The sequence below is a fragment of the Pristiophorus japonicus genome, chromosome 8 (genome assembly GCF_044704955.1).
Source record: "Pristiophorus japonicus isolate sPriJap1 chromosome 8, sPriJap1.hap1, whole genome shotgun sequence".
NCBI classification, from domain to species: Eukaryota; Metazoa; Chordata; class Chondrichthyes; family Pristiophoridae; genus Pristiophorus; species Pristiophorus japonicus.
Window position 1 is genome coordinate 98,876,636 of NC_091984.1, and position 27,278 is coordinate 98,903,913.

General features: G+C 47.5%; 1 protein-coding gene across 1 annotated transcript in view; it reads right to left on the reverse strand.

The window, feature by feature from the left end:
- hmcn1 (hemicentin 1) overlaps nt 1–27,278 on the reverse strand; it is a 744,329-nt gene that overhangs the window by 615,213 nt on the left and 101,838 nt on the right. The window contains exon 2 of the mRNA XM_070887155.1: nt 1,240–1,310. Coding sequence (XP_070743256.1) covers nt 1,240–1,310 — 71 coding nt within the window. The remainder of the gene's footprint in view (nt 1–1,239; nt 1,311–27,278) is intronic.

Consider the following 27,278-nt stretch of genomic DNA (forward strand, 5'->3'; position numbering starts at 1 on the left):
GTAAGGTATGCTGGTGGTCACAGGTCATCTCTAGTTACAGTCATGTATAGCATGATAAGATATAGTTGAGAGGCTGGCTGGCTGTGGGCAGATCGGCCTTCGGCTGCACAGAAAAGGGAGGAATCAGGGTGGGGAAAGGAGAGGATCGGGGCGGCGGGGGGGGGGGGGGGGGGGAGTGGGGGGGAAGGGTGGTAGAGGTTCGGGAGTCGGGCAGATGATTTGGGGGTGGGAAGGTAAAGGATCGGGGGTTGGGCTGGGGCATTAAATGGATCGGGGATCAGGCAGATCCATCTAGTGGCCCAGGCAGGGGAGGGGGCGAGGGGTGGGGTGGGAAAGAGAGGATCGGGGCTGGATAATTGGTGAGGGGGGGGGGGGGGGCGAAGGGAAGATTGCGGCTAGCCTCGCCCTTGCCAATGCTGGGCTACAGTTCCACAGAAGGAAACCCTACAGTACTTTGCTCAAGAAGCCATTCTTCGCCTGTGAACCTGGATAGTCAATATTAATACTCCACGCGGATCATCACAGTTGAATCTCGCCTAGTCCTCACCTGCTCCCAGCACATATTTATTTCAGAGGCTACAAGACCATGATTAGGAGCTAGATTATTTTTTATGCCCTTCCCTAGTTCCAATTAATCCAGTTACAGAATCCCTACCAGATTACTCAACGTAGACCAAAGATCTTACCTTATGGCTTTCCTGGTCTGTATAAACATAATGCTACACCTGTAATGTATTTATCCAAGGTATAATGTTGAGGGGAGGCAACATATACCCATTTTAATGATCTGTATGTTAATAAATATGAGTCAAATCAACTCTAAATTATCTTACTTGATGGTTTATGACAGCATATTGTTTTAATTTTGAATTAAAATGGCGACCTAATTCCTTCCTTTACTTGCCAAAGTGCCAGTAAGGCAGAAGAGGGAAGTAATCCAATTAAATGTCGCTATGGAGAGCACTCCTCAAAACTAAAATGAAGATGTTAAGTGCTGAATATTCCAGGGATTCAGCCTATTCCATACTGTACCAAGCAGAGCACACATCTATCAAACAGAGCCTGCATCTCTTTAATATGACTATACTACTGACTTCTATAAAAAATTGTGACTTAAAAGGCCTTAAAGCTCAATGTTTGAATCCTTGCTGCACACAGGGTCTCGGTTCAAATCAAATGCAAAGGAACCTTTTTTTTTATTATCCGGCTGTTGTCAAGCTTTTAGTAATTTTAGCTTACCTGCACATATAGTTCACGGAGTTCATACTGAAATTTCTTTGGATCTGTGGTAATGGTGACTGGACCAATCTCTGTAATAAAAAAATATATACAACAGTTTAAAATTTAAATAAAGTCAGAGCTAATTATTCTGATCCATGTGAACAAGGATTGCTCATTCACATCCTTGAATGAAACCCAGTTTATCTACATCTCAGCAGGAATTTAATTTCAGGTACATCACTGTAGGCTGTGATGATTTCTTCCTTCTAGAAAGCCCCTAAGGGTTATAAATGAATGGATTAATAACAATTACAAATAAACCAATTCATGTCCTGCTCTCAGATACAGAAATTCCTATATTTTATGCAAGTAATTAGCTGTATAATGCTGTGGGAATTTAAAAAAGAATAAGGAGAGTGACCTCATGATCAGACAGCTGGAAATGACAAGTTTCACAAAATTATAAATATATTATATATATGTATGAGACAATAATTGCACACGGCCGACATTATAATAGCAGTGCTGAGCACGGAGGATTAGTATCTCCTGCACAAAGCATAAGCTCACATACAGTACGAAATGTTGAATAGCCCCAGAAAATGAATTTTCTGATGTTCTCAAACTCTCCGAGGCCTCTGTTACTTGACTCTAAAACAACACATGTTGGCTGTTTCACAACACAGCGTATGGATCGGGGAGTAACAAATGTTATCGTTTTTCCACAGCCACATCCATCTACATCAACAAGCTGTCTGACCCTTTGGCCCAGTCCTGGCCAGCAGAGACTGAGTGCATCATGTTTCGCACGAAGCAGGCAACAGACTTCACAGGAAATTGAAGTGTTCATGTTTTCAATTTTATTAGGTAGTTTTATTGAACAAAGACACCCTGAGTCCTGGAAGAGATAATTTGTCAGCAGAGTGATCGAATTACAGTATTTAGCAGCGAATACACAGCCTGCGTTCTTCAGAGTTGTGTAAAATTCCATACACATGGATCAATCTGTAAAAGAAATGGCAACTTTATACCTTGCATATCCGATGTGATCTCCACTCCAGTCCGGATTTTGACAAAGGATAGAAGTGTAAATCACTGTTAAGCTTTTTACTTTTGACTGCAGAATTCTTCCCAAAGTAGTAATTTTAGTGATTGAATGGACTCACTAATAAAACTTTACTGTTTATCTGGCAGCTGGCTGGCTGACTTTGATACACTGGGGGAAATTTTAAATTTACCCTTCCTGGTGTGAATAATAGTCGCATTTAAAATAGTCATGCAAAGACTTACTGCCACATTCCCACTCAATTCCTGCCCATCGCCACCTCAATTGGGCCACTTTAACAGTCTACTGAGCAGGGCACCCACCCCTGCAGGTGCTATGTGCAGTAAAACCTGGCAGGGTAGAAAAGGAGGCCGAAGGGAAGTAAAAAAACTTTTCTTAACAGGGCCAGGGGAGGAGTAGGAGTGCTACTGGTCCCTCAAGGGAAGTCTGCTGCCCTGGGCTCCCCTATTCCCAACTGTAGTGCCCCCAATTCCCCCTGTAATGTATGTACATAAGGTCTGCCCACCAACAAGGGGCACTACTGTCCGAGGTCCTAGGGTCATAGATACACTTGTGCTGGGCCCTGTATATAACGTGAACTTCACCTTTGTATCTTCACTTCTGGAAGGCATTAAAGACTGACCAGGTTACACCAAGTCACTGGCTCCCACCCCCACCACCCCCCACCCACCCAAAACTCACTCCCAGATAAGGTCTCTCCCACTCTTCTTGTAGATGCTGCTTAATATTTGCAATATTTCATCTTCAAAAGCAAATCCGGAATAATACTTTAAATTATTTAACGAGAGTAGGGCAAGGGGAGTTGTAAAAGGTAAATTTAGGAGCAATGCCAGGAAATTCTTCTTCACACAAAGAGTGATCAGTGCATCGCATAGACCTCGAGACAGAGCAATGGAGGTGAAAACCTTGAAATCCCTCCAAGAAACAATTAAATGCTCAAATGGAAGTATTATAGGATCTTTCTGGATGGATGAATGAAGACATGCTGAATGGCCTTTCTCATGCATAACTATCCTGTGATCATGTGACCTATCAAACTACAGTAAATTGTTTTCAAAAATATCTCATTAAGTTTTATTTTCTTTGTGTAATTAAGCCAAAGCTTGGCATCAACCAACATCTCATCTCTTCTCCTACTCTTCTCACTCTCAATGGCACACTGTACTAAGAGACCTGGCCCTTCACCCAAGATGGAATATAGTTTTGAATCAATCACATATTTTAATTGTCAATGTGATATCTCCAGTTCTCAGGGTAACTCTATGGAGGTACACAAGATAATTAATGGTGGTATGGCACTAAACCTTACAGATGAGGAAAGTTCTAGGTTTGAATCCTGGTCTGTATTGATCTGAGCTGAGACAATAGTTGTGGTAGGAGAAAAATTAGAAACAATTATAATTTTCATCTTTCCAGTTTACAATTATCTCAAATCATTCCATAATATAAAAAATCCAACCAATCTTCTTGGAGGTATGACCATTCATAACCTAGCGTGTTAATGCATCATTTCAGCTAGCCTAGATTTAAATTGTGGCATAAAAGGATAAACCTTTTGGTACACTCATAATAAAGGATGAAACTGAGAAGTGTACAATGAGCAAGTGTAACCTTAGCTCCTTTAATAAGACTCCAGAGTGCAGGTACTTCGTGGGTGGCCTGCTTATAAACTGTGCTCCCAAGTGATGCTGGGATCCCTTGGGACTCCAACAGATAGGCCCTATGGTGGTCAGGTGTCATGCAGGTTACACAGAGTTAAATACATTACATCACTCCCCCGTGAAGTCAACAGTATACTTATTTACAAGGTGAGACGATCTGGGGCTTTATACTCCCTTGTCGATCGTCTCGGTACAAATGTGGGTGTGGGTGGATTGGTCAGTTCTTCACTGGACTGTTGGGCAGCCGGCCTTGCCAGGCTGCTGGGGATGATGAGTTCGGCATCGTGGTCAACGATGGTGTCAGTTGCCACTTGTGCGTGTGTGTGTGTTGGAGGGTCAAAGTTGGTGTTGTCATCTTCGGGTTGTTCGTAGCTGTTGATGAACTGCAATTTGATTTGGTCCAAATGTTTTCTGTGCATTTGTCCATTGGCCAATTTGACCTGAAACACCCTACTCCCCTCTTTGGCTGTGACCGTGCCATCGAGCCATTTGGGACCATGTCCATAATTGAGCACAAACACAGGATCATTGATCTCAATATCGCGTGACAAATTTGCGCGGTCATGGTACACACTTTGTTGATGCCGCTTGCCCGCCACGTGATCATGAAGATCAGGGTGGACAAGAGAGAGCCTTGTTTTGAGCACACTTTTCATGAGCAGCTCGGCCGGAGGAACCCCGGTGAGTGAGTGGGGTCTGGTGCGGTAGCTGAGCAGCACTCGGGACAGCCGGGTCTGCAGGGAGCCTTCTGACACACGTTTCAAGCTTTGCTTGATGGTCTGAACTGCCCGTTCTGCCTGGCCGTTGGATGCGGGCTTGAACGGAGCAGATGTGACATGTTTGATCCCATTGCGGGTCATGAATTCCTTGAATTCAGCACTGGTGAAGCACGGCCCATTGTTGCTGACTAGGACATCGGGCAAGCCGTGCGTGGCAAACATGGTTCGTAGGCTTTCAATAGTGGCCGTGGACGTGCATACTGACATTATTGCACATTCAATCCATTTTGAGTAAGCATTCACGACAACCAAAAACATTTTGCCTAGAAATGGGCCCGCATAGTCCACATGGATCCTCGCCCACGGTTTGGAGGGCCACGACCACAAACTTAGCGGTGCCTCTCTGGGTGCATTGCTCAGCTGAGAGCAAGTGTTACACTGGCGCATGCATGACTCTAAATCGGAGTCGATGCCGGGCCACCACACATGGGATCTGGCTATGGCTTTCATCATTACGATGCTTGGGTGGGTGCTGTGCAGTTCACATATGAATGTGTCTCTGCCTTTCTTGGGCAAGACCACGCGATTGTCCCACAATAGACAGTCCGCCTGCAGGGACATTTCGTCTTTGCATCTGTGGATATGGTTTAATCGCCTCCTGCATCTCCACTGGGACATCGGACCAGCTCCCATGGAGGACAGAGTTTGTTTTACCAAAGACAGTAAAGGATCCTGGCTGGTCCAGGTCCTGATCTGGCGTGCCATAACAGGGGACTTCTCGTACTCGAATGCCTCCTTGACCATGAGCAAGTCTGCTGGCTGTGCTATTTCCACCCTGGTGGTGGGCAATGGCAGCCGACAGAGAGCATCTACACAGTTCTCTGTGCCCGGTCTGTGGTGGATTACATAGTTGTATGCCGACAGCGTGAGCGTCCATCTTTGGTTGCGGGCAGAGGCATTGGTATTTATCCATTTGCTGTCAGAGAACAGTGATATGAGCGGCTTGTGGTCAGTTTCAAGCTCAAACTTGAAGCCAAATAAGTACTGGTGCATTTTTTTCATCCCGTAGACGCACGCCAGAGCCTCTTTTTCAATCATGCTGTAGGCCCTTTCAGCCTTGGACAAACTCCTAGACACATAAGCGACCGGTTGCAAAATCCCCGATTTATTAACCTGCTGTAACACACACCCGACCCCGTATGACGACGCATCGCAAGCTAGCACTAATCGTTTACAAGGGTTATACAGGACAAGCAGTTTGTTTGAACACAACAGATTGCTGGCTTTCTTAAAGGCAGCCTCTTGTGAATTCCCCCATACTCAGTCGTCTCCCTGGTACAGTAGCGCATATAGGGGTTCGAGCAGGGTGCTTAACCCAGGTCAGAAATTACCAAAATAGTTAAGAAGTCCCAGGAACGACCGCAGTTCCGTCACGTTCTGTGGTCGCGGCGCGTTCTTGATGGCTTCCGTCTTGGCGTCGGTGGGTCTGATACCGTCCGCTGCGATTCTTCTTCTCAAGAACTTGATGTCCTGTGCCAGGAAAACACACTTCGAGCGTTTCAACCCGAGTCCCACGCGATCCAACCGACTAAGAACCTCTTCCAGAAGTGCTCTATGGTGTCCCGACCTGTAACCAATATGACGTCCTGGAAAACCACTGTACAAGAAACCGACTTTAGCAGGCTCTCCATGTTCCGCTGGAAGATTGCCATGGCTGACCAAGTCCCGAACGGGCACCGGTTGTAGATAAGCAGACCTTTGTGTGTGTTGATGCAGGTGAGGCCTTTCGAAAACTCCCCCAGCTCCTGTGTCATGTAGGCTGAGGTCAGGTCCAGCTTGGTGAACATCTTCCCTCCAGCCAGGTTCGCAAATAGGTTGTCTGCCTTGGATAGCGTGTACTGGTCCTGCAGCGAAAAACGGTTAATCGTTACATTATAGTCCCCGCAAATGGACTGGCCTAGAATTCCACCGGTGCGATGATGCCTTCACGTTGCAGCCTGTCCAGCTCAATTTCCAATTTTTCACGCATCATGTACGGTACCGCCCGTGCCTTGTGATGGATGGGTCGTGTACCGGGAACCAAATGGATCTGCATTTTCGCCCTCTGGAAGCTTCCAATGCCTGGCTCAAACAACGATGGGAACTTGCTCAGAACCTGGGTACATGAGGCATTGTCGATGGATGAAAGCACTCGGATGTCATCCCAGTTCCAGCAGATTTTTCCCAGCCAGCTTCTGCCAAACAACGTGGGGCCATCCCCTGGCGCAATCCACAGCGGGAGTTCGTGTACTGCTCCGTCATAAGAGACTTTGACTTCAGCACTGCCAATTACAGGAATTAGTTCCTTGGTGTAAGTCCTTAGTTTGGTGTGAATGGGGCTGAGCTTGGCCCTGTGTGCCTTTTTGCCTCACAGCCTGTCAAAGGCCTTTTTACTCATTATGGACTGACTTGCCCCCATGTCCAGTTCCATAGATACTGGAATACCGTTCAGTTCAACTTTCAACATTATTGATGGACATTTCATAGTGAATATCTGTACCCCGTACACTTCTGCCTCCTCCGTACGAGTCTCCAATTCTGCCTGATCCATAGTGGATCGACCTTCCTCTGCAATGTGGTGGTTTGCAGGGTTTGCAGCTCGTCTGCACATTCGTTGGAGGTGTCCCATTGTTCTGCAACCATTGCACGCATAAAGCGGCATTGATGGGGCCGATGATCACCTCTGCAGTGCCCCAAGGTGTTAACTGCCTCGCATTAATGATTGATGGTGGACTCTGGGTCAATTGAGGTCAGGCTACAGCAGCCGGTGTGTACGTTCTGCCATGTACATTTCTGCTCGAGAGCGACAGACTTTATGCACAGTACTGGTTGAAACTTCTTTACTCTGCGAAATCTGTTTGGTATTGTCGCTGGTGGACATAAATGCCTGGGCTATCGTTATGGCTTTACTTAGATTCGGAGTTTCTAGAGTCAACAGTTTGCGAAGGATTGTCTCATGTCCAATGCCCAGTACAAAAACGTCTGAGCATTTGTTCTAGGAAACCCTCAAACTCACAATGTCCTGCGAGGCGCCTTAGTTCGGCGACATAGCTTGCCACTTCCTGGCCCTCCGATCGTTGACACGTGTAGAAGCGATACCTCGCCATCAAAACGCTTTCCTTAGGATTTAGGTGCTCCCGGACCAGCGTACACAACCCTTCATGGGATTTCTTTGTCAGTTTAGCCGGGGCCAGGAGATTCATGAGGCCATAGGTTGTTGCCCCACAGACAGTTAGGAGGATCGCCCTTTGTTTGGTAGCGTTCTTGTCCCCTTCCAGCTCGTTGGCCACGAAGTATTGGTCAAGTCTCTCCACGAAGGCCTCCCAATCATCCCCTTCTGAGAACTTCTCCAGGATACCAACTGTTCTTTGCATTTTTGTGCGGTTGTTCGTTACCTCATCGCCAATTGGTACACTCATAATAAAGGATGGAACAGAGTACTGTGTACAATGAGCAAGTGTGACCTTAGCTCCTTTAATAAGACTCCAGAGTGCAGGTACCTCATGGGTGGCCTGCTTATATACTGTGCTCCCAAGGGATGCTGGGGTCCCTTGGGACTCCAACAGGTGGGCCCTCTGGTGGTCAGGTGGCATGCAGGTTACACAGGGTTAAATACATTACACCTTTCTTCTTCGCAGACACATAGTGTACTACTGGAATTTTTCTAAGTCATCATCCAAAATTAAGTCCAACACATTGACATAGAAGTTTGATGCACTTTGCTCCAAGTTTAATAGCTTCAGGCAGAATTCCAAACTAATATATTAGTACAAGGCCACATTAAGACTGAATAACATGCTGATCCGCCTAGTACTAAATTATTGAGGAGTTCACATCACCTTACACTTTACACAAAAGGCAGACATTTCAACCTTCTGCCACATATAACCAGCCGCTGTCATTTTTTAAGTGAGGTCTTAAATGACTCAATAGTCATTCTTACAATGGCCTGTTTGTGTGTGCATATGTCTGTAATGCAGACCCATGATTGTGTCGACACAGTGGTATGGCTGAGGTCAGAAATGTTGCTCAGTGGGAGAATCAAATTGTCTTATCATTTTGTCATTACGTATTGGTGATCTAAATCACAGCATTGCATGGCTGGGAATATGCTGCTTACCCATTATTAAATTCCTGATCATCGGTGCCTGGCAAAATCAATGAATTGGTGTTATGTGCATAAACCCATTTGTGCCCAATTTTATAGGAACATAGGAACAGGAGTAGGCCATTTAACCCCTTGAGCCTGTTCCACCATGCAATTAGATCATGGCTGATCTGTGACCTAACTCCATGGGCTCAATTTTCCCAGTGATTAGCGCGTTTTTTTGGAGCAGGCTGCTTTTTTTGGCCTAAGTTTAAAAAAAACAGTTTCCTCGATCAATTTGTACCAGCATAACTCAGTTAGTTACGATTTTTTTGGGCAAGTTTTTTTTTCAACCAAAGGGGGTGTAACCTGCCACCCGCGCCAATTCTGGTCATTTAGGCAATTTTGGCCAGCTGAAAGTTACTTCAGTTCTTCTTAGGCCAGCGTATGTGGCCTCTGCAGAAAAACCTTCTGGAGGGTTAAGGAAATCGGCGCAGGTAAGTGCAGCAGATGCCCGGACAGCAGCAGCAGGAGAGGTGAGAGAGAGGGGGAGCGAGGGGGTGGAGTGGGGGGCGGGGGGGGAGGCTGTCAGTATAGTTAGGTGTAGGGACCGGGAGGGAGGAGGCCATTTGGCCTGGGATAGGGGCAAGAGCAGACTGGGAGGCCACTCAGGGCCAGGGTTGGGCGGGGAGCGGACCAGCAAGCCCTTCAGCTAGGGCTAGGGGCTTGGGAGCGGGACCGGCAAGGCACTCGGGGCGGGCTAGGGAAGCAGACCGGCAAGCTCTTTGGCCAGGGCTAGGGGTGGGGATCGGCACTGGCAAAGGGGAGGGAGGGGGGAGGGAACTTTAATAATTGGAGGTAAGTTGCTGCAATATATTTGAATGTGTTGTAAGCTGGCTGTATGGTTCACTTTGCAGCCTCAGCTCGCAGTGTGTCCCTGTTGCCAAGGCAACCTGATCTTTTTGGTGCAGATCAAGGCTCCACCCCCAAAACTAAAGGACAGGTTAGGCTGCGCCAAAATGAAGAAATAAACAGGGTAACTTAGAACATTTTTTTGCCATACTTGGGCCCCCAAAAAACGGGTGTAACGCTTCAAGTATGCCCAAAAAAAGCTTTGGCGAAAATTGAGTCCCATATAACTGCCTTTGTCCCATATCCCTTAATACCTTTGGTGTATGAATGAGGAGATTTGGGCTCAATATTCTACACAGATTGCAATCAGGTTCAGAGAAGAATTAGTCACTTATTACCGAGTGCACATTTGGCAAACTTCGTACGGGGTATAAATTGGTGTTGATAGCGCCCATTTTCCAGGCAGAACGGACACAACGTCCCACAGCTGATCTACACCTGCACTACAGGCATCACCACATTGATAAAGACAGCTTCACAGCCACCTAAAACAAGTCTGCACATATTTTAGCCCCCCTTGCTGAAAATGTTTGCCGATCAGCAGGTGCTGATCTACTCTACTTCAGATGCTTCAGTGGCCCCTGTGCCAAAGAAATGGAAGATATTTTTTAAAATCTCAGTATTCATTGCTGTGGAACCCAGAAGAGCAGGGGTGTTTCCCCGACTCCCCATTACTCAGCATCAGCCTCCCCAATCATTGCCACTCCAACACCCCCCCCCGCCAACCCGTACCCTCCCAGGACTTGCCTTCAGGCCACTGTCAGCGAGGCAAATGGCCCAATATTAATTTCTTCAAATGGGCGGGTTGGCTGTGGAGGACCAACAAGCACCGGTAGCTTGCCTAAATTATTGGGCTAGTCTCAAGCCTCCTGGTTGAATTGGTGAAGGCCCAGACTAATTTCTAGCTCGACGCAACTGCACAGTTAGTCACACTTACTGAAATGGGAAGGTTCTTGCATACTTGACCTTCATACAATGTGTTTTATACTGTCCCCAAATTCACTTTCTGTTAAAAGTAAGTTTCTTTTTGGAATTTGCAATTCATGTGAAAGCTTTCAAGTCGGTTTGTTTATATTGAATAAGTAACATGGTTATTTTACTGCAGGTTATTGTGTTACTTCACAGTTGGAATCCACTGGTTGCAGTATTAGACATTGCGTGCACCTCTCTCCCTCATTGATTTCGCCAAGGTCTCCTGTTGGGAAGAATTAGTTATGTCCAGCCTTGGTTGCTATAATGATGGCAGCTGCACAGGATTAAAATATTTTATATTTAGTTTATTGCAACAACGGTTCACACTACTATTACATTAAAAATCTGCAAACTACAATTTTCATCTCAGTTCGGTGTTCTACACATGTCAAGCACATGTTTATAACACTATATACTATTTAAAACTGGCTCCATCCCACAGGTTATAATTTTGAAAATCAATCCATGTCCAAAAATTCTGCAAAAATATACAATTCAAATCAGTTCAATAAATTAAAGTTCTCAAGTTGTTAAAAATAGCCAGTGTATATTGATATTGGGATAGTTATAAGGATAGATTGAGAATGAGATACTTAAAGAAGTTATTAGTAAAGAAATACTACTAGACAAATTATTGGGACTAAAAGTCGACAAATCCCCTGGACCTGATGGCTTACACCCTAGGGTTTTAAAAAAGGTGGCTACAGAGATAATGGATGCATGGTTTTGATCTTCCAGAATTCCCTAGATTCTAGAACTGTCTCAGCTGGTTGGAAGGCAGCAAACGCAACCCCAGAAGAAAGGAGGGAGAGAAAAAATAGGGAACTATAGACCAGTTAGCCTGACAGAGAAAATGCTAGAAGCTATTATTAGGGATTATGGTAACAGGGCACTTAGAAAATCATAACACGATTGGGCAGAGTCAACACGGATTTATGAAAGGGAGTTTTTTTGAGGTTGTAGCTAACAGGGTAGATAAGGGGAACAAGTGGATGTGGTGTATTTGAATTTTTAGAAAGCATTCTAAAAGGTGCCACACACAAGAGGTTATTACAAAAAATTAGGGCTCATGGGATTGGGAGTAATATACTAGCATGGATTGAGAATTGGTTAACGGACAGAAAACAATAGGAATAATTGGGTCATTTTCAGCATAACAGACGTAACTAGTGGGGTACTGCCAGGATCAGTGCTTGGGCTTCAGCTATTCACAATCTATATTAATGACTTAGATGAGGGACCAAGTGTAATGTAACCAAGTTTGCTGATAACAAAGCTAGGTGAGAAAGTAAGTTGGAGGAGGATGCAAAGAGGCTGCAAAGGAATATCGACAGGCTAAGTGAGTGGGCAAGAACGTGGCAAATGGAATATAATGTGGAGAAATGTGAAGTTATCCACTTTAGTAGGAAAAATTGAAAATCACAATATTTTTTTTTAAATATTGGGTGATTGGGAACTGTTGGTATTCAGAGGGACCTGGGTGTCCTTGTACACGAATCACTGAAAGTTAACATGCAGCTCCAGTAAGCAATTAGGAAAGCAAATGGTATGTTAGCCTTTATTACAAAAGGATTGGAGTATAAGAGTAAAGATGTCTTACTACAATTATGTAAGGCCTTGGTGAGACCACACCTGGAGTATTGTGTACAATTTTGGTTTCTTTAACCAAGGAAGGATATACTTGCCTTAGAGATAGTACAACGAAGGTTCACCAGACTGATTCCTGGGCTGGAGGGATTGTCCTATGAGGAGCGATTAAGGAAACTAAGCCTAGAATTTAGAACAATGAGAGGTGATCTCATTGAAACATACAAAATTCTTAGAGTTTGACAGGGTAGATGTTAGGAGGATGTTTCCCCTGGCTGGGGAGTCTAGAACTAAGGTTCACAGTCTCAAAATAATGGTTCGGCCATTTAGGACTAAGATGAGGAGGAATTTCTACACTCAGAGGGTTGTGAATTTTTGGAATTCTCTACCTCAAAGAGTTGTGAATGTTGAATCGTTGAGTATATTCAAGGCCAAGATAGATAGAGTTTTGGACTCTTGGGGTATCAAGGTATATGGAGATCAGAGTGGAGCTAGGGTCGATCAGCCATGATCTTATTGATTGGCGGAGCAAGCTCGAAGGGTCGTATGATCTACTCCTGCTCCTAATATGTTCTTTATGAGCCCCCCACACACACATTCCCCATCTCTATTAGACCATCAAAGGAGAATTTGAATGTAAAGGCACAACTCAGAAAGAGGATGATCCACCATTAATGCATCAAAAATGTCAATTATTTCACCATCTTGCAATGACTATAAGTTTGTAACTGTAACTCATGCATACTGTACGTGTACCCTTGTAATGCACACCCTGACCACAAGGAGTGAGCTCCTCACCTGGGCTTCCAGGTATAAAAGGAGAGGTCCCACCCAGGATCAACACTCTTCAGTCCTGGAAATAAAGTGAAGGTCACAGAGTGACCGTGTCTGATATATCCATGCATCATGTGAGTTTGTAACAAGGTGCAGAGACATTACATCTGGCGACAAGAATCGAGAATCAACGAACCACGAGGATGGCCACCGGTGGCACAGAGGAATGCTACTGTGTGGGTGAGGACTGGGACGACTTTGTGGAAAGACTCCAGCAGAGCTTCGTCACAAAGGACTGGCTGGAAGAGGCAGTGGCTGACAAGCGGAGGGCGCATCTACTGACCAGCTGTGGTCCACAGACGTATGCGCTGATAAAAGACCTGCTCGCACCCCAAAAGCCAGCGGACAAGTCCTTTGAAGGGCTCAGCCAGCTGATCAGTGAGCATCTCAAGCCGGCAAGTAGCGTACACATGGCCCGGCACCGGTTCTACACATTTCGGCGTCGGGAGGGTCAAAACATCTCGGATTTCATGGCGGAACTGCAGCATTTGGCCAGTCTCTGTAAGTTCTCCGATGCCTGCAAGGGGGAGATGTTAAGGGACTTTTTCATCGAGGGCATTAATCATGCCGGCATTTTCAGGAAGCTCATAAAGTCTAAGGATTTGACTTTAGAAGGGGCGGCGTGGATAGCTCAGACCTTTATGGCGGGGGAAGAGAAGACCAAGCTAATCTACGCTCACAGCCCTAGTTTTAAAGTTGCGTTGAACCAGGGAATCAATGTTATAAAAATGACACAGAACTCCACAGGCAGGCAAGGGCAATTCGACACTGTCCAGGCAGGCAGGCAAGGGCAATTCGACACCAGCCAGGCAGCAACAAGCTCCTGGCAACAGGGACAATGGAAAGGGGATCGGCAATTCACGCCCCCCATCAGAAGGCTTAGAAACAGCCAAAAGGGCTATCAGAGAGGAATGCCTGGGAATAGTCCTTTAGTTAACAGAAATCTCAGCTCATGTTGGAGATGTGGGAGCAGACACACTGCAAAAATCTGCAGGTTCCAACTTTACACCTGTAGGATTTGTAATGTCAAGGGACACCTGGCCAGGATGTGCAAAAAGGCAGCAGCGAGGCTAGTCTGCGAGACAGACGAACCAAACGAGGGGTCTGAAATGCAGGATGAGGCCTGGGGAACAACCATGGATGCTGAAGTTCAGAGAGTTCATGTGGCCGACGTCCACAGCTCATACACCAAAACGCCACCCATGATGATGAAAGTCTTACTGAGTGGCATCCCGGTGCAAAGAGAGCTGGATACCGGAGCTAGCCAGTCCCTCATGAGAGCCCAACAATTTGAGAGACTATGGCCACACAGGGCTAGCAGGCCCAAATTGGAACGCATTGAGACGCAGCTACGTACGTACACCAAAGAGATCATCCCAGTGCTGGGCAGTGCAAACTTGGTGGTAACGCATAATGGATCACAGAACCGGCTGCCACTCTGGATTGTTCCAGGAAATGGCCCCGCGCTCTTGGGGAGGAGTTGGCTAGCTGAAATGAATTGGAAATGGGGGGGATGTGCACGCCATTTCATCCGTGGAGCGAAGTTCATGCTCGCAGGTATTGCAAAAATTCGAGTGACTCTTTCAACCCGGTGTCGGAATGTTCAAGGGCACCAAAGTAGTGATACACATCACTCCAGACGCCAGACCAGTGCACCACAAAGCCAGAGCAGTGCCGTACGTGATTGAAAGTGAACTGGACAGGCTGCTCAGAGAGGGCATAATTTTGCCCGTTGAATTCAGTTACTGGGCAAGTCCCATTGTTCCCGTCCTCAAAGCAAATGGCTCGGTCAGGATTTGTGGCGACTACAAAGCCACCATCAACCGAATGTCGCTGCAAGACCAATACCCGCTCCAGAGAGCGGAGGACCTTTTTGCCACGCTGGCAGGTGGTAAGCTGTTCATGAAGCTGGACCTCACTTCGGCCTACATGACTCAAGAACTGGCTGAAGAATCCAAGTTTATGACCACCATCACGACACACAAAGGATTATTTGTTTACAACAGGTGCCCGTTTGGCATTCGTTCGGCAGTGGCTATCTTTCAGCGAAACATGGAAAGCTTGCTCAAGTCCATCCCTGGAACGATCATGTTCCAAGGCGACATCCTTATAATGGGTCGGGACACTGAGGAACACCTCCGCAACCTGGAGGAGCTGCTACGCCGATTGGAACGGGTAGGCCTGTGGCTGAAAAAGGCTAAGTGCGTGTTTTTGGCCCCAGAGGTCAAGTTCCTGGGTAGGAGGGTTGCCGCAGACAGGATCTGGCCCACTGAATCAAAAACTGAGGCGATTCGCCGGGCGCCCAGGCCCGGCAACACGTCGGAGTTGCGATCATTCCTGGGACTCAAACTATTTTGGGAACTTCCTGCCGAACTTAAGCACATTGTTGGAGCCATTACACATGCTCCTCCGTAAAGGTTGCGAATGGTCTTGGGAGCATTGTCAAGAATGGGCTTTCAATAAGGCGAGGAACCTGCTATGCTCCAACAAACTGTTGACTTTGTATGACCCCTGTAAAAAACTGGTTTTAACATGCGATGCGTCATCCTACGGGGTTGGGTGTGTTTTGCAGCAGGGTAACGCTGACGGCTGACTCCAACCGGTGGCTTACGCCTCCAGGTCACTCTCCCAGGCAGAGCGTGGACACGGCATGGTCGAGAAGGAGGCACTCGCGTGTGTGTACGGTGTGAAAAAGATGCACCAGTATCTTTTCGGTAGACAGTTCGAGCTAGAGATGGACCACAAGTCGTTAACATCCCTGTTTTCTGACAGCAAGGCGGTCAATGCTAATGCGTCAGCTCGCATACAGTGATGGGCCCTCACGCTGGCTGCATATGACTACACCATACGGCACCGGCCAGGCACCGAAAATTGCGCTGACGCACTCAGCAGGCTCCCACTGGCCACCACCGAGGGGGCGTCCGAGCAGAGCGCCAAGATGGTCATGGCCGTTGAGGCTTTTGACATTGCGGGCTTCCCATCAGAGCCCGCCAGATCAAACTCTGGACCAACAGGGACCCCCTCCTATCCATGATAAAGAAATGTGTCCTGACTGGGTACTGAGTGCCCGCACACAGGGCGTGCCCCGAGGAAGTCAGGCCGTTTCAGAGACGGATGGATGAACTCTCCGTCCAAGCTGACTGCCTGTTATGGGGCAGCCGGGTAGTCATGCCCCAGAAAGGAAGGGCAGCGTTCATCAGGGAACTCCACAGCGAGCACCCTGGCATCATGTTAATGAAGGCCATTGCCCAGTCACACATGTGGTGGCCGGGGATTGACTCAGACCTGGAACACTGGATTCGCAGGTGCACAACGTGTGCCCAGCTGGGCAATGCCCCAAGAGAGGCCCCACTCAGCCCGTGGCCCTGGCCCACCAGGCCATGGTCACGTATTCACGTGGACTATGCGGGCCCGTTCATGGGAAAAATGTTCCTGATCGTTGTCGATGCATACTCGAAGTGAATCGAGTGCATCATATTGAACTCATGCATGACATCCATCACTGTGGAGAGTCTGCGTACGGTTTTCACGACCCACGGCTTGCCGGACATCCTGGTCAGCGATAATGGCCCGTGTTTTACCAGCCATGAATTCCAGGAGTTTATGTCGGGCAATGGGATCAAGCACGTCCAGACAGCGCCGTTCAAGCCGGCCTCCAATGGCCAGGCAGAACAGGCGGTCCAAGTCATAAAGCAGGGCATGCTATGCATCCAAGGACCCTCCCTTCAGTACCGCCTATCGCGCCTCCTGCTGGCCTACAGGTCCCGGCCGCACTCGCTCACGGGAGTCCCGCCAGCGGAACTCCTCATGAAACGCACACTCAAGACGGGGTTGTCCCTCATTCACCCAGCACTGGCAGACAATGTTGAGGGCAAGCGCCAGTCCCAAACCGAGCTCCATGGTCGAGGCTCAAGGGGAAGGTGTATAGAAATAGATGACCTGGTATTTGTTCTTAACCATGCTTTGGGACCCAAATGGCTTGAGGGCACCGTAATTGGCAAAGAAGGAAACAAGATCATGGCGGTCAGACTAAACAACGGGCAGATATGCCACAAACACTTGGACCAAGTAAAGACAAGGTTCAGTGCAGACACGGAGGAATCGGAAGAAGAGCATGATAAGATAGCACCCACACCAGTGCCAGCGTAAGAGCAACAGACAGCCCTCAGCATGCACCGTCCCTGCGGCCAGCCCGGACAGGCCGGAATCACCTCAAGTAACAGAGACGCGTGCTGAGGCTCAGCCACCAGAGCCACAACTGCGGCGCTCCACGAGAGAGCGCCGACCACCCGATAGACTTAACCTCTGAAACTAAAAGACCTAAGGGGGGAGGTGATGTCATGTATTTAACCATCTTGCAATGACTACAAGTATGTAACTGTAACTCATGCATACTGAACCTGTACCCTTGTAATGCACACTCTAACCACAGGGAGTGAGCTCCTCACCTGGGCTTCCAGGTATAAAAGGGGAGGTCCCACCCAGGATCAACACTCTTCACTCCTGGAAATAAAGTGAAGGTCACAGAGTGACCGTGTCTGATATATCCATGCCTCATGTGAATTTGTAACAAGGTGCAGAGACACTACAAAAAAGATCAAGGAAATTCACATCTCAGTGCATTACGCCTCTTACGCACTATTATTTTGCTAAATGCTTTTTGACAGTGCAAATCTGATGTCACTCAAAGTCTTTCAGGGGTAATTTGTAGAGCAATATTGTTTAAATACAGTCATTTTCCTGGGTTTATGCCTCTCCTTTAATCGGTGTAACATTGCACCCAAAAACAAAACGGCCCAACAGTATTCCTAGCACTTCAGACAAGTGCAAGTGAGGAGCTAGTGACATGAAGAAGGCTTCAACTTCACTTACAGTTACGGGCTTCTGAGAAATAATTAGAACCGCCTTCCTTCACATTTTTCAAATCACACACACCTGAACTTTATTTTTCTGTGGCACTTTCCTCTCTTCCCAGAAACAAATTTTGGGACACCGCACCACATCCCCAAACCCACGTTCCGATCAACTTCAGACAGGGGATGGTTTTCCCGATGGGAACATAACAGAGGAGGAGTCACAGAAGCAGTGTGCCCCAGTCAGGAGACTTGGGCAGCTTGGCCGAGGCCAACAGGTATGACCCTCCCCAACGTGGGTACAGGCCAAACCCATCCTACAAAGGTCTCGTCAAGTAACCGTGCATCCAATGGCTTCACCTCTTCGAGGATGCCATTGGGCATCAATGCCAACTTCATCACAAAGATTCGCAGACTCACTCCACTCACTCCACTGTCCATGGCAATTAAAGTGATCGCAGCCATGAATTTTTATGGCTCCGAATCCTTCCAGGCCGATAATGTTTAACATTAACCAGGGAGCTGTTCGGGCATCCATCGAGCAGGTGACAAATGCCCTTTTTCATGAGAGCAGCCAAATACATCCCGGCATCATCCCAAGCAGCAGAGGCACAAAGCCAGGCATTCTACAGGATAACTTGATTCCCCAGGGTGAAGGTGCCATGATGGCACACATGGCACTGAAGGTACCAACAGGGCAGTTGCTGATGTATGTAAATAGCTAGGGGATTAATTCCCAGGATGTCCAGCAAAGGTGTGGTGTGTGTGTGAGAGAGGATAAGGCCATCACTTAAAGAGTGCATGATAATTGTGATGGGAGTGGTGAAGAGAGAGAGAGGATGTTCGGGTGGAGGAAAATGTTTTGGGTTGTGCAAGTAGTTGGTGTGTGTGTGAGAGGAGTGTAGATGCCTTTACACATAGTAGTGTGAAGTCTTAGAAGTGTGAGTGTAGCTTTAAGAGAGTGAAAAGGGTGGTGATGCCAGACTGCCAGCTGTGTCCAAAAATGCTGCTCAGTTGTATATCTTCCAGTTATGAGGAAGGGAACAACAACCGAAACATCAAGTGGTCTTCTTTCGACAGATGCTGAGTGTTTCTGGTGTTTTTTGTTTGGGGATTCCTCTAACTATCCAGTTAGAGAGTGTAAGAAAATATTTTTAGGAGACAGGGCTCTCACTCGTCTATAAATTAAAAGGCTCAATTAAAACTGAAGATGCTAGAGATTTAGTTAAACTATCAGTCTCAGTTTTTCAACCACCTCCATCCCCTTCCTGTGGGGCTGTGCCTGGCTTCTACTCAGCAACTGTCTGGGGTGGCACACATGAAATCTGGAGCTCAGTGTGAGAAATCATGGGCACAGACTTGAATTCCAACACATTGTGCTGTAATACATTGAAGCATTCCTGAGAGTGGCCCTCAACCAAGATATGAATGGGAGAATGTAACCCTCAGTAAAAAGTTAGCGAATAGCACATGAAAACGATTTGTTCACGGACAGCGCGGCATCGAATGACAACACTGTTACTCACCACTTCAACTTGGCATAAAACTTTTCATCTCAATTATTTGCTAATATTAGAATAGCATGGATCACAAATTGTGCAGTTGCAAATTTCTTATCTCTTGAGAGATTATTTCCTGCACAATGTTTAGTGCCAGGATTCTTTCACTATATTTGGGGAGTGTGGCCTTGATGGCTTTCATATACTGTACAAAGATACACGATAGTTGCCCAGTTTTCATTTCATGTAAATTTAAGCCAACTTTAGGGACTATGGGCTAGATTTTACACTTTTGTGCAGATCGCCCAAAAATGGGCGTTATTTCCTGAGTGGGCGGTAAAAATGTGTTTTCAGATCGCCGACTTGTCGCCCATTTTCAAAGCCCCTAGTCTCCATTTTAAAAATTGGGCGTGACCGTGAGCGATCTGAAATGGGAGGTAGCGTTAAATCTCTCTGACCTTCTGCCGTAAAGTGTCGCCGTTCTTAGCAACGGCATGGCAACGCTTATTTCCCGCGATTCAGCAGGTCAAGGGTCATCATGACATGTGCAGAAGAGGAGACAGAGAGGGGGAGCTGAGAGGGAGTGAAGTTGTGTGTGGGTGTGGTGTGGCTGCTTGTTTGGCTGCTTTGGGAGGAAGGAGAGAGAGTTTCGAGTTTTATAGAAAATTGTGCGAAAAAACTTAGCTGTTACCAGCCAGATATTTTCCCGAATTTGGTGCCTATAATTGAGCGAGTGGAGGAGATGACACAGCACGCTGTGGAGACTGACGCTGGAGAGAGCAGTGAGCTGGGAGAGGAGTACACTGGAGGGCGCAAAAGAGCCAGGAGGTTCTCGGACGAGGCTAATGCCTCCCTCATGCAGGAGGTCCCGTCACATTGGGGTGATTTCACACAGAGGGCGTGGGAAGCCCACCCCAAAGTCCTACCAGAAGATATCGGCCGAGATAGCAGAGGTAGTCTTGTTGGCGACCAAAAGGTGCGTAAGGGCAACCAATGCCGCCAGCGATGGAACGACCTTGTCAGATCCGCAAGAGTAAGTATTACATTTATTTAAATGTACTTATGTATTAATATAATTTAATTTGTAAGAGTCACGAGTGACTATGATCAGAGGTGAGGTCTTTCACTTTTACAGAGAATGTTGTACTCAAAGCCTGCGGTCACGGTGCACGTCTTTAGGTAAAGAATGATAATTATCATAATAATCATGATTACATCTGTCGGTTATGTGTTGCATCAGTCTCTGTGACAGTATCTAGCAATGATATCACGCAATGATCTCATGCCATGTCATCTTGTTACCTTTTACAGAAGAAGCTCTCGACGAATAGGTCCAAGTAGAAGCGAACGGGTGGTGGGCCACCAGTCACCAGGAGCGGGTGATCGCACTCGTGGGGAACAACCCCCGGACAACCACACAGGCAACTGCAGACCCTGAAGTGATGCTACGTGAGTAAAGTATACACCATTGCGTGATGCAAAGTCAATAGATGCCACACCAACTCATATCCGAACAATCATATATGATAGATGTTTTCTAAAATTGTCCTATAAATAATGCTGGCCTCATGAGAATCATTGCAATGCAGAACGTGTTGATGGTAATGAAATATGATGTCTGTGATGATTTTGATAGCAGTGGTGCTTTTGTCGTGCATATGCTGTGTGTAGCGCTGGACTCACCTTGTGACCCCAGCACCTCCTTCTCCTCTAATAACCTCATTTGTGTTTTGCAGCTCAGCCAGCAGCGCGGCCCCAGGCAAGACCACAGCAGGTGGGGGCCGAACTACATCTGATGCTGAGGAGGTCCGATTCTCACCTGTCAATCAGCTGGGTCTGTTTTCTACGAGTGAGCGCGCAGACTTTGAGGAGTCTGCATCACCAGGCTCCAGGAGGCATTCCACCCCAAGGCCATCTAGTGCTCCTCCGGCCATTCCCACCTCCACTCTGGAGGTACCAGGCCCAAGCACCTCACCACAGGGCACCCCAGGTCGGCACCGATCCTGCGGAGATTTCGTGGACGCAGCAGGTCTGGTCCATGAGCGCCAAATGAGAGCGGAGAGACTGTAGACATGGGTGACCAGACTCTAAAAGCATTGGCGGGGCATATCCAGACAGCTGGCCAGCATCTCTGGCACCATGACGGAGTACATTCTGCGGATGGCAATGGCCCTGGAGGCGATGGCCAGGAACACTCGTGGCACAGGCCTCCCAGTGGTCCCAGAGCGCGGCACTCCACCCCTAGGTTCCGCACCCACCGTGCCAATGACACGAGATACAGGAGCAAGATCCTGCTTCTGGATCCGAGAATGTTCCCACCTCGGTACCCCCTGCTCCCGTATCCGTGCAACCACCGGCTCTGCCTTCATCCCCCCCAATGAGGCATCACCTGAGGAGCTCCTCGGCCAGGAGGCGTGGAGCGAGGAGGGGAAGGGGTAGAGGTGGGGAGAAGAAGGGGAGTTGGGGGGGGGGGGGGGGGAAGGAAAGTGAGGTGCATGTCCGCAGGTGATGGATTTGTTATATCTCCATCCTGGTGTATGAAATCTCTTGTAATGTATGGGGGGAGGGGACCACCCTGTTGGTTTGCCTTTGTGTTCTGTGTTGCTGGACATATTGACCATTTGATTGATGTCAATGTTCAAAAAAGTGGGGTGGGGGATGGGGTGTTTTTGCCCGTGATACTTATGATTTCAGACCAAAGGTTGTATTAAATGATTTTTATTCAACATAACCTTGTTGCGCATTGTCTCAGATAGCTGGATCGTTGCACACTGGTGATTACTTAACATGCAAAGGGTATAATTACACTTAATTGAATCAACTTAAACTTTAACTGGCACCAAGGTGATGCCCACCATTGATGTCTGAGCTGCGCGCACACAGCAGTGTGTCAGCTTTGTCAATCACAGCAACGTTCTTACAGGCAAATCACTCATTTATGAGCTCCTGACGCAAGAGTGTTGCAGCTACGTAGCCACCACGGGCCCTTTCCTGCGGTCTGGAAGGGATTGTGGGCATGGTTGCATAGCCAGCCTGATTGTCTGGCCCGAGGTCAGCGTCCAGCCCCTCGTCCTCCTCTTCCTCTCTCTCCTGAGGTGAAGCATCAGTCCCTTCTGGCAATTCTTGTCCCCTCCTAATAGCCAGGTTGTGCAGCATGGAGCACACGACCACGAATTGAGCTACCTGATCAGGGTTGTATTGTAGCTCCCCTCCTGAGTGCTCCAGGCATCTGAAGTGCTGCTTAAGCACACTAATTGTTTTCTGAACCGCATTGCGTGTGGATCTGTGGCTCTCGTTGTATCGCTTCTCGGCCTCGGTGTGGGTGTCATGCAAGGTGGTCATCAGCCAGGTGGCTAGGCCATATCGTTTGTCACCAAGTATCCAGCATTGTCCTTGTGGCTGACTGGTAAACATGTCAGAGACAACGCTCTCACGCAGGATGTGAGCCTCATCGAAGCTGCCCGGACATTTGGTATTCACTGCCATAATTATCTGGTTGTGGTTGACAACTAGTTGAACCTTCAGGGAGTGAAATCTTTTTCTGCTGAGAAAAACCTCTGGGTCCTGAGAAGGTGCCTGCATGGCGATGTGTGTACACTGTATTGCTCCTTGCACTTTGGGGAACTTAGTAATGTGGTAGAATGCTCCAGCCTGTCAGTCTGAGCCTCCATGGTCATAGGGAAGCTGATAAAGTCCATCCTATGCGCGTACAGGGCCTCCGTGACCTGTCTAATGCAACAATGTGTGGCATGGTGAGACAGAGGGGAAATGTCGACCGCGGAGGCCTGAAAGGAACCGGACGCATAGAACGACAGTACTGCGGTGACCTTGACCTCAACGGACAGCGATGTCCTGAAGGTGCTGGCAGGCTGCAGATCAGCCCTGATGAGCTGGCATATTTCACTGATAACCACTTTGTGGAAGCGCAGTCTCCTAAGGCAGGTGTTCTCGGATAAGTCGAGGTAAGACCGCTTCTCCCTGCAAGTGTGGGGTGTGTATGGTCTAGACCTCCTCCTCAGTCTGGCATGTCTTAGATCGGGCACATAATACTGTGGATTAGACGTTGTGCCATTTGCACTCTGCAGCATCTGCGTATTAATTGATGCAGGCTGAGAAATGGCTGACCCCATTCCAATAAAAGTATAATGCTGATTGTTCACAAGCAATAAATTTCAACATCACAAACAATAAATTTCAACACTAAAAGACACCTACAGTAAAACCCAATCGTCCACAGTATGAAAATATGTCCGTTGAGATGGTCACTTCACCCGAGAAGAATTCCAGAGTCAATCCAAAGTGCCCCGAAGTTGAAGCAGCCTTTTCAATGAAGCGATCTGCGATTTGAAAAATGGCATCCACACCACTGTGATTAGTTCAGAACAGTTCAACTTTTTCAGAGCGGTGTTTTCGGCGAGCGATATTGAGGGCGAGATGTGTGCGAGGTGCTGAAAGTGACGCTGGGCAATATACTGGGCGCCAGTTTCGGCATATGTGATCTTTACGACAAAAAAAAGTGGTCGGTCGGTATTATTGAACCTCGATGTTAATTACTTGCCGAAAGTTACGCTGGCCGATATTATAGGTGTTGGTATTGCCCATTCTGATGATTCCGCCCAAAAAAAGTGGGTGGGCAGTATTATTTTTTCCTGGCTTTACATACATGGCGAAAGTAACACTCAGCGTTAATTGTCCGAAAAATGGGTGTCAGTTTCCATTTTGTGGCTAAATGGGCAATACATCTCATTTCAGCATTAAAATGGACGTTAAGTGGGCGTTATGCATGCAAAAATAATGGAAAATCTAGCCTTTAATTTTGATATAAGCAGGTGCACTTTGCTGGTTAGTCTAGTTCTCAATAATGGTAGCTTGCCCTTGCCCTGATGTACAGCATTCCAATTCTATAGCGTACTTCCCTCAAATCACAGTTGCAATATAGAGAAACTTCCCTAGTCAGATCAAGTGTGTTTGAAACGTCATTTGAAGCTGGAATTGAAGCTCTATCATTCCAGAGATCCCACATACAACTCCTATAAATAATGAACAAAGATTTGAGGTCCTATACTACAGTCTAGGACCATGTTACCCCAAGAAAACAGAAAACATTCACAAAACACTTCGTATTCATTACTATTATATCTTGAGATGGGTAAATAACTCTCTGTGAAAATATAAATTAGTGCACAAAACTAAGCAATGACACCACTAATAAATGCAATAGGGAATTCAGGAGAAACTTCTTCATCCCAAGGGCAAGAACCTCCACTTTTTTTGCCTGCTTAATGCCCACTTTACCACTGAAATGACGTGTAACGCCCATATAGGCATAAAATGGAAACTGGCGCGCATTTTTCGGAAACTTATTGCCGAGTGTTACTTTCCCCATGTGGTTAACGGTAAAAAAATATATTACTGCCCGCCCACTTTTTTGGGGCGGAATCAGCAAAACGGGCTAATTCAACACCCATAATATCACCCAGTGTTACTTTCCGCATGGAATTAATGCCGAGATTCAATATTAACGTCCGGTAACTGTTTTTTGTCGTAACGAGCATATTTACCCAAACTAACGGCCATGGAGATCGCCCATCGTCAATTTCACCACCTCGCACATATTTCGCCCACAATATCACTCGCTCAAAAAAACATCCACAAAAAGTGGAACTAACCGGAACGAATCACAGCGTTATGGACGCCATGTTGTAGATCATATGTCACATCCTTTAAAAGGCTGCTGTGCTTCAACTTCGGCGGAGTTTGGATGTACTCTGCAGGTCGTTGGAGTTGATGTGAACATCTTCAAAAACATCTTGACCACACTGTGACCGATTGGAATTGAAGAGGTGTGTTCGTCGGGACATTCCTTGTTTGTGTGCAATCGGTGGAAAACAGACAGCTACTGCAATGGGGCCTGTCCTTTCTCGCCCTCTCTTGGTGACCAAATACATGCAGCAGATTCGACATCGCCGAAGGAACGCTGCACTGCATTATGTGCCCAATGTACAAAGTGATAAACAGATGAGGAGGACCAGACATTACATTCTTATCTCAACTTGCCCGGCACCACCTGCCTTCGGAGACTGCACTTCCACAAAGAGGTTATCATTGAGGTATGCCAGTTTGATAAGGGCACATCTGCAGCCTGCCAGCGCCATCAGAACTGCACTGTCCGTCGAGGTCAAAGTCACTGCGGCACTTTCGTTCTAAGCCTCGAGTTCTTTTCAAGCCACAGCTGGTGGCATTTGCGGACTTTCTCAGCATGCCACACATCGTTGCATTAGACAGGTCACTGAAGCCTGTACGCATGCAGGAGGGACTTGATCAGCTTCCCTATGACCAGGGAAGGCAGAGTGAGAGGGCTCTAGGTTTCTCCAGAATTGCAAACTTCCCCAAGGTGCAGGGAGCAATAGATTGTACGCACATCGCGATGCAGGCACCTTTTCAGGATGCTGAGGCTTTCACGAACCGCAAGGGATTCCACTCTCAATGTCCAGCTGGTTGTCGACCACCAGCAAATTATACTAGCATTGAATGCTCAATTTCCGGTCAGCATCCATGATGTGCACATCCTGCGTGAGAGCACTGTATCTGACTTGTTTAACAATGAGCCACAAGGTCAATGCTGGATGCTTGGGGACAAAGGATATGGCCTCGCCACCTGGCTGATGACCCCCCCTGCGTGACACCCACTCCGAGGCCAAGAGGCAATACAATGAGAGCCACAGAGCAACTTACAATATCGTGGAGAAAACCATTGGAGTGCTGAAGCAGCGCTTCAGACACCTGGACCACTCAAGAGGCGAGCTCCAATATCACCCTGAGCAGGTAGCTCAATTCGTGGTGGTCTGCTACACAACTTGGCTATCAGGAGGGGACAAGAAAGGAAGAGGAGGACGAGGAGGCAGTCGCTGACATCGGGCCAATCAGGCTGACGCTGAAGCCATGCCCCCGCCCTCCTGTAGACCACATGAAAGGGCCCATGGTGACATGATAGCTGCAAGAGCCTTATGTCAGGAGCTCATCAATGATCGCTTTGCCTGAAAGAACATTGGTGCTATTTACAAGGCTGACACACTGCTGAGTGTGCAGGTCATACGTCAATGGTGGGCATCACCTTGCTGACAGTTAAAGTTTAAGTTGATTGAAGTTAAATGCGATTATACCCTTTGATGTTAAGGAATCACCAGCGTGTAATGGTGCAGCTATCTGAGCCAATGTGCTGCAAGCCTTTGTTAAATAAAAAACATTTAAACTGAACATTAGTCTGAAATCATCAGTATTGCTGTACAAACCAACCCTTAACCCCCGCGCCCCCCCCCACCCCCCCACCCCGTTTCTCCTCCTCATCTCTACCCCTTTCCCTTCTGACTCCGAGCCGCTTGGCCGAGGAGGTCCTCAAGCGATGCTTCATTGGGGGTGGGGGGAAAGGGGGGGGTTGGGGGTGACAGCCAAAGCGCTGCTTGGACGGATAAGGGAGAAGACAGTCCCAAGGTAGGAGCGTGCTCCAAGCCGTAAGCAAGATGTTGCTGCTGGCTCTCATGTGTGGTTGGCATTGGTGGTGCCACTGGGAGCCCTCTGCAACCAGTGTTCCTAGCTACCAGCTCCAAGGCCTCCTCCATCCCTTCCATTTTATATATTATTTGTTGAACAAAAACTCGATGTCAACTATGTTCTTGGTGCTTAGTGGGCTTTTTGCTGCTGGTGAATCTCTGTCGTTCCTCCCACGACAGCCAAACGAGCACACACTACAACCACACACGCTTTCAGTGCCTCTGAGCTCCCTCTCTCTCTGTCTCCTCTTCTGCGCATGTCATGATGACCCTTGACC